We start from the raw sequence: 9008 nt of genomic DNA, 5'->3' as shown, positions 1-9008 counted from the left end.
GTTTTCATTGCTAGGAACAAGATATATACATTTACAACTTAACTTGGGTTTTTGTTTCTAAGTTTGTGTTAATATTTAGTAAGGTTTAACCGGTCTGTTAACGTTTATATCTCCATCTTTTCCTCTGTTTTCATTGCTAGGAACAAGATATATACATTTACAACTTAACTTGGGTTTTTGTTTCTAAGTTTATGTTAATATTTAGTAAGGTTTAACCGGTCTGTTAACGTTTATATCTCCATCTGTTCTTCTGTTTTCACTGCTAGAAACAAGATATATACATTTACAACTTAACTTGGGTTTTTGTTTCTAAGTTTGTGTTAATATTTGGTTTTCTACACTCTCCAGAATGACCACTACTGGAGTTCGATGTCTAGGATGTTTCCTGATGACTATGAATGAACAAGAGTTGTCGCAGATCCCGGATGTAATGAATCACTTTTTCTAAAGTCTATTACGATATTTTATTACTTACCCAAACTTAATCGATCTAAGTAGTCCCTCATTTAGCCATGTTGTCATTAGTAAAAGGCTTAACCACTTTGTGTTTTTTTTTTGCGTGATTAGAATCCCTAAATTATGTGTGTTCTTCACTGAAAGTTGTCATGGATTTAACTCTACATCTAAGTTGCTCCACCTATAAATGAAAGTTGTTTACTATCCTGATAAAGAAATCTATGTTTTATAATCAAGTCTAGTAAACATGTTAGATGAACTTTTGATTAGGTATTCCTGCTTTAATATAAAGCTTACGACAGAAATAGGAATACTGTCTACAGTTCTTTGTTATGCTGTAGATATTGCGTTTAATTGAAATGAATTATTTCAGAATGTTCTTGCTGACCTCTCCAAAGATCTGAGCAGCTGTTGGAACGACATGATGAAAATGTCAGAGTCTACGAAGATGGTAAGGATTTCTAGCGAGACTTTAAAACAGTACGAAACACTACAGTTGATCAGCTACACACAAATACTGTTCTATATTAAAACTCTTTCGTTCTAAAAATAGGTTTCCCGGTGGGACAGCGGTAAGTTTCCGGCCTAAAATCTGGAGTTAGATTCCCCGCAGTGGACACAGCAGATAGCCGAAAGTGGCCTTCCTTTGAAACAAACCAACAATTCTTTAAAAAATCATTTCATACCTGATTTAAGTGCATGTTTTTGGTGAAAACCTAAAAAAACGATGTATAATAACAAATATACCACCGCCCAATTTTCCCATCACAGATAGATATGTTGAAGAATAAAGAAAAATTTTAGATTTTACTGGTCTAATATTGATAATCGAATTGCTTATATTTACTGTTAAAGTAATAAAGATTCGGTATAGAAATATTTACCGTGTTACTGCAGTTAAAATGTGTTTAGTTTTCATATAATACTGTGAACGTTAATAATAATGTTTCATTTCAGGTTACTGCAGTTAAAATGTGTTTAGTTTTCATATAATACTGTGAACGTTAGTAATTATGTTTCATTTCAGGTTACTGCAGTTAAAATGTGTTTAGTTTTCATATAATACTGTGAACGTTAGTAATAATGTTTCATTTCAGGTTACCGCGGTTAAAATGTGTTTAGTTTTCATGTGACTCCGTGAACGTTAATAATATTGTTTCAGTGTCTCAAAAAGCTATCTTTCATCAACTGGTTCAGGAAGCGTGAAAAAAAAAACACAATAGTTCTAACACCTTACGAACAAGAAGTTAAAAGTTAGTATTTCACCGGTAGAATCACACAAACTGAAAGGGGTTTGAAGGAAGTTTTAATAAACATAGAATAATCCTGTTTTGAAGTTCTGTCACTGGACAAGTTTTTTTCTTACTGCAATATAAATTATTTTGTTAAAACACAAATTTTGCGTTTACGTGTGTTATTATTTATTGTCATAACACTTTAAAAAACTTTTTGACGTTAACACTTTAAAAAAATTTCCTTATCCATAAAAACTGAAAAAAAAACATCTCTAAATCACTTATATGATAGCTTCCGCTTGGTGGTTTGGCAATGAGAAAAGAACATCTGTAACACTAAGAAACTAGGCCTAGCATTGCCTGGTGGTTAGGACGCTCAACTCGAAATCTATGGGCTGTATGTTCGTATCTCGTCACTAAACATGCTTGCCCTTTCAGACGTCGTGGTGTTATGATGTTTCGGTCAATCCCACTTTTCGTTAATAAAAGAGTAGCCCTTGAGTAGCTTTGCACTCATATTCGAAAATGCACAAAAAAAGGAACGATTGTGTGCAAACAACCTTTCGTGTAGCTTTGGGTGAAATTCTAAAACAAACAAAAAGTGATCCGTAATTATTATTGAGGGGAAAAAAAAAGATATATCCAACCTTTTCACCAACTTTAGCCCATTAGATTGCGTGTTGTTTCTATTCAAACAGGGTTTGTGCATGGCCGAAATTACCGAGGATGAACGCAACACCCTCATGAACCAGAAGAAAAGATTATGGAAGCGAGTTAACCAAGCTAAGCAAAAGGTAGCAGAAGACTTCCTGAAAGAACAGACTTCTGATTATCGGAGTAAACGAGGTGTGCATTATTTTGTTAAACATTGAATAACTGCCTTCCCACCCCCTCAATGGCTCGGCAATACTTATGAAGGCTTATAACGCTAAAAAACGGATTTCAATACTCGTGGTGGGCACAGCACAGATAGCCCATTGTTAAGCTTTGCGTTTAACAACTCTCAAGCGAATTTTAACAGTAATATTTAAAAAATCTAAAATCGGTCGTTCTGCTAAGTCACTGACACAAATAAATAAATTACAACAAACTCTCTACAGAACAGAACAGACTGTTTAAATTCTACTTCGTCAAAACTTAAAATAAATAATTATAGGTTTATCTCGAAACAGCCATATTTCCACTATTCATATCTTTAAACTTTACGTGTATAGTTAGATAACCTGTTACACAGAGGCAAATATATATTTAATAAGAGGATTTGTTTTGACTTAAACTCTAAGCCTAATTTACCAAGACTTGACTTTTGAATCATACTCGTGACAGTTTCATGCATTCATTTACACAGTTAAAATTGGTACTATTTCTCTGTAACATTTTCTGTTTGGTGAGTATTTTTTATTTATTTTTTTTTTGGAAACTCGTGCTTTAAACAATGTTTACATCAATCACAAACGCAACGACAATAAGTTAAAAAAACTACAACAGTGACGCCTAGCGGCAATGCGGTCTTTTATTACTTAATCACACATAATAATCAATATGCTAAAGAACAATACGGTCTTATAAAAGCTGTTGAAAAAAATAATTTACAAATTATAAAGCTGGCCTGCTTGTTATTGCAAACAGTTTTATAAATACCAAAAGTTCTAAGTTGTTATGTTGTCAACTTATATGAGTATCAGAATGTATAAAATAATAAAAGCCAGACGAAACGATTACACTGATCTTCATAACCAATAAAAGATTTATTACGTAATGTCAGTTTACCAAACTACATCTGCTAGCCAAAATTCACCTATCTTTGCTTGTAGGCCTGATGGTTAGGGTGCTCTACTCACAATCCTAGTGTCGTTGATTCGAACCTCCGTCACCGATTATGCTTGCCCTTTCAGCCATGAGGGCGTTTAATGTGACGGTCAATCCCACTATTCGTTGGCAAAAGAATAACCCAAGAGTTGGCGGTGAGTCGTGTTGAATAGCTCCTTTCTCTCTAGTCTATCACTGCTAAATTTGGGACGGCTGGCTCAGTTAGCCCTTGAGTAGCTTTGCGCGAAATTCAAACCCAATTTTGGTTGTATCGGCTTTAACAATACTATGTTTATCAAATCAACATGTATATTTTCCTATCAACTTCAATATATATTTTACTATACCTGAGAAAGAAAGACCAATGTTCTGGCGAAACATGTAGTATGTTTCACCCTCAATAAAACTCCTCCTTATATGTATAATTCGTTGTTCGTCTACCTGTTTTTAAGTACGTAATATTTTATGAACGGATTGTATAAGCTGAACTAGAAACGCATGACTTATAGTTCAATAACAATCTCTTGCAGACTTAAACGCTAATATCGCGGTAAAAAAGTAGATAAATAAATATTACTTAAGAGGAGGGGCAGGTGGCCTAGTGAATAACAGATAGAGCTAGAGCCCATCACGTCTAAGGTTCGAGGCCGCGATATATCGCTGGACACAGGTTAAATATAAAAATGACACTCAAGTTCGCTATTCGGTCTAGAGTAGCAGTCTAGGCGGTAAGTGATTGCCCTCCCTCTAGTCTATCAGTTCAATATTAGGGAGGCTATACGCAAGATATCCTGTATGTAGCATTGCCTGAAAATTTTGAAAAAATGTACACTATGACCGTTTATCTCCAGTTAAATATTAAGAATTTATATGATAAAATATCTCAGAGTTTTACTTAAATTAAGTAATTTTGAACACCTGTATGTAATATTAAAGTTAATACAAGAAATAAGAAATAACTGATATTAAAATAAATAAATAATATTCTGTTATTTATTATTACCCTAATTCTGATTTGTACATGTCTGGTATAAAAGGTGATAAAACTTACACGTTTAACCTAGTTTAAACTAGTTCACACCATAATAGTTCTTTTTTCATGTAATTTAATAATATAACAAAAACAAGATATTGAAGAATCTATCTATACACTACTAAAACACTGAGCTTGTTTGTTTGTTTGCTTATTTTCTCAGTCAAAAAATCATTCACACTACCGTTCGCGCTCTTTATGAAACTTCTTACTTCAATTTTTTGAAAAATGAAATGGTTTTTTCTTTTACTCCCAATCAACAATCAAATATCTTTTCTTGAATTATGAATATCACGAATGGATTGAAGTATTTAATTAAATCATCTCAAAATAAACTTTCATTTCGGTGCAATATTGAAATTAGCTTGAATTCTTCATAACCTCTGAATAGTGGTTGACCCAACGGGTCACGGTGGTCTAGTTTAATAATATAAATAGCGTCTCAACCAATACTCTTGTCTGTTGTATCCCAGCCAACCAGATGAGCCCTGGTATTGGCTAAAGAACCTTGTCGACACTGAATAGAGCAGTTGTAGTGTAGTTTTCAAATTGTTGTACATTTTTCTTTGCTCTTACTCTTAAGTTCTTGGAATTATATTTTCAAAAACTAATTTCATCCACACGAAAACAAAATCTTTCAAAATCTCAGTTCTGAAAGCTACATTTTTTATCAGAATCAATCCAATTGGAAATTTAATTAACATCAATATTCCACATTTGTAGCTTGGTTTTAATTTTTTTATTGTCATAGAAACTTTGTTATTTACAGAAACTTCTCGACTTACTTGCTCCGTTATAGAAGCAACAGGCTCGGTTGCAGGCTTCTCTGTAGCTGAATTACAAACGTTGTCCGAGAACGAGGTTCAAATGTGTTTATATCTCTTAGGCAAGGACGAACTCGAAGAAAAACAGATTGAGGTGTTATGGCCAAAGGTTAAAATGGTTAGTTGGGTTATGTTTTAAGCCCTTTCTATTTGCTAACTTTTAGTATTCGAAAATATCTAATTTTGAGAAAAACATACGTTACAACTTTTTGTTTTGAATATTTTTATAATCCAGAAAATATCTTAAACCAAATTCATGAAAATATTTATACAAATATTTTATTGTTAGTTAAGCATGTTACACGTTACTGACCAATAGGCCTTTCGTTCAATACCAGAACTCGTAATTTGTGCTGAACCATGAGAGAAACGCTATTCATATACTTTGAAAGCAACGGTTTAATCACCGAAAGCTAGCCAAACATTAGAAACCAAAAAGATTACATAGGATGGCGTAATATATTATAGGTACAGTAAAATAAAAATGAAATATACTACTTATATTGAAAAATTAAATCATTCAAACTTTTTTCACGTGCCAGTACTATTATCAAACAGTATACATAGAAATGTTTTTCCATTTAATTTCTCAAATTTACTATTAACAAATTCAAAGTTCAAGACGACTCGTGGAGTTATTTTATAAATTAGTATAGAGTAGCGGCAGCTTCCATCTTATAAATATAATAGTACTGTCTATTGTGTATGTCCACATAACTACTACGCAGGGTGTGGAGGGATCTTCATCATAACTGGTGTGGAGGTTCAATAGGTCCAGGCGGGGGTACCTACAAATTTTCAGTTTTGCGGTTTTTATGGAAGTTTTTGCGTTTTTTTTTTATCACTACCCCCACCTCTTCGCAAAAACGTCCATAAAAACTCAAAAACACAAATTGTGAAACCGCAAATCTGCATGTATCTCCGCATGGACCCAACAAATCTTCATGCCAAATTTGGTAAAGATCCATCAACTGTTTTGTTTTTACAACTACATATAAGGGAAGCAACTTTTTATGTCCTAAGATAACCTTTCATTAATCGTGAATTTACATAACTTCCGTCTAGAGGACGGGTACTTCTGTTAGTTGTTTAACAAGATAACGTTTGTTGTATAAAAAAAAAAGGTCCACAATTCTTAACCCTTTTTTCTATGACATTGGACTATTTTCTTAAAGTAAAAATATCCTTTTAAAAATAATATTTTGTTTGGGAAAAAAGATTATCAATTTCTTCAAAAAGTTGGAGTATTAATAAGTTATGAAACAACTTGCAAATTTTTATTGTAAGTGTAATTTTTAATTAGTTTCATTCGTGCATGTTAATGAAGAAATAGTAGTTTTTTTTAAATAAACAATTTTATATCACATAAAGAGTTTTATACTTTGTTTTCCGCACAATACCTTTCAGCATGCGCAACCAAAAGTGCACTATTTTGAAAGAGGAATAAATGACGATTACATTTGATGATTTTAAGGCGTTTTCTTATAAACTGATTTTGACAACAAAATTTTTGATTTGGCCCAATTTTGACAACACATAGTATACCTCGGAATTCCGAAAGCCGCCATTTTACTTAAGATAATAATGTTGGCACTTACCAACACAAGGTGATTTCTTCATAAAATTTCATAGTCGTCTTCACTGACAATTAACGGATAAAACGTGCTAATTTTGTATCAATGACGTAACGACACGTGGCAGCAAATCAACCAATAACGACTTACTCTGATGACTGTTTACATCAGTAATACCTTACAATACAATAAATTGCAATATTGTTTTTTTTCTTTTCATGTCCTTCTTAATTTACCTCTTGTGGGAGGCAGGAGATAGATCTGAAATGCGCTCGAAACCCTGTCACCGAACATGCTCACCCTTTCAGCTGTGGGAGCGTTATAATGTGACAGTCATTCCCACTATTCGTTGGTAAAAGAGTAGCCCGAGAGTTGGCGAAGAACGGTGTTGACTAGCTGCCTTCCATTTAGTCTACCACTGCTAAATTATGTGACGGGTAGCGCAGATATCACTCGAGGAGCTTTGCGCGAAATTCAAAACAAAACCAATATCTGAAATGGTTTTACACAATCACATTCATATACCAGATGCATGACCCCAACCAAAATCCTTTATGTTAAAGGATATTCAAGCACGTGTTACCACAGAAGCAATCGAAGCTGAACTAACATATATAATAATAATAACATACACTACACCAATAAAGAAAGAATCATCCCAAAAAACACACACAAAAAACAACAAATATGGTTAAAGTATAAACACGCAACACATACAGGCTACGGTATTGAACGGTATAACACTACGGTATTATAGATACACTATTGAAAATAGAAAAATACCGGCAGTAGTGGAGTCCCAGTGTTACAACTGCCAGAGATATGGTCATGTTGTGGCAGCATGTAAAGAGGTGTGAGGAAAAACACAGAAATATCGACTGCCCTAATGAAAATAACAAACCCTCATGTCGTCAACAACATACTGCAAGTTATAAAGGATGTCTTAAGTATAAGGACATTCAAACACATATACAACAAGTCCATCACAAGAAGAAAAGGTCCACATGTGGTTTAATTACTAAGGATGTAAATTAAACGATGACGTTATATCATATATACATATAATCATGTATATATATATTTCCGTTTAGGCCTATGGTAGTGTAAGTAATTTAACCGAAGACGAAATTCTTCTCCTTGGCTACCTCACGAAAGGTTTTTCAGAAACGGATATCAACGAACTTCCACTTACAGCGTCATCTATAGAGGAATTTGGCAAATACTGGGATTTGAGTGAATCGCAGGTATTTCTATATTTATATTACAATTACTTCTTGTAAAATTTCAATTAGAAATGTGACATATATATTATAAGCTGATCATAACCGCTTGTTTCAAAGCTGAAGGAATTTTTTGGATAGCTTTATTTGCAGCAACAACGATTTATAACCATAAGGATGACGTATGAAAAAGACAGACGAATGTTTTGTCGAAACACTTAGTGTGTTCCCCAATCAATAAAACTTTACCTTTTGCTTATAAATCGTTCTTGGCCTGCCTATTATCGCAGCAATATAGTTTTGAATTACTGTAACTTTCTTGATTTTGTGTTAGATTAGTTTTAAACTATAATGATTTAAACAGTTTTGAGTTAGAAAAACTGTTATGAATAACAACTGCTCATATTCATAAATATAATGGCAAGTTAATTGATTTTGTGTTAGATTAGTTTTAAACTATAATGATTTAAACAGTTTTGAGTTAGAAAAACTGTTATGAATAACAACTGCTCATATTCGTAAATATAATGGCAAGTTAATTGATTTTGTGTATGTTTGTTTAAACTAAGTGTTACATTTTAAGTTACAGATTTAACATGATAGTTTTTAATTGTTCATACTTTTAAAACCAAATCAAACAGAATTAAAGTAAATGGGTTCTAAGTAACACAGTCAAACTATAGATTGTTCTAAGTAACACAGTCAAACTATAGATTGTTCTAAGTAACACAGTCAAACTATAGATTGTTCTAAGTAACACAGACAGACTATACATTGTTCTAAGTAACACAGACAAACTATACATTGTTCTAAGTAACACAGACAAACTATACATTGTTCTAAGTAACACAGACAAA

General features: G+C 32.9%; 1 protein-coding gene across 1 annotated transcript in view; it reads left to right on the top strand.

Annotated features, from left to right (window-relative positions):
- The window catches only part of LOC106463134 (otoancorin-like), a 25553-nt gene that overhangs the window by 1885 nt on the left and 14660 nt on the right, over nucleotides 1-9008 (top strand). Inside the window, exons 2-6 of the mRNA XM_013923112.2 lie at nucleotides 349-427; nucleotides 830-907; nucleotides 2390-2537; nucleotides 5303-5475; nucleotides 8023-8175. Coding sequence (XP_013778566.2) covers nucleotides 349-427; nucleotides 830-907; nucleotides 2390-2537; nucleotides 5303-5475; nucleotides 8023-8175 — 631 coding nt within the window. The remainder of the gene's footprint in view (nucleotides 1-348; nucleotides 428-829; nucleotides 908-2389; nucleotides 2538-5302; nucleotides 5476-8022; nucleotides 8176-9008) is intronic.

This window comes from Limulus polyphemus, unplaced genomic scaffold (genome assembly GCF_000517525.1).
Source record: "Limulus polyphemus unplaced genomic scaffold, Limulus_polyphemus-2.1.2 Scaffold1332, whole genome shotgun sequence".
Taxonomy (NCBI): domain Eukaryota; kingdom Metazoa; phylum Arthropoda; class Merostomata; order Xiphosura; family Limulidae; genus Limulus; species Limulus polyphemus.
This window is presented reverse-complemented; position numbering and strand designations above follow the sequence as displayed.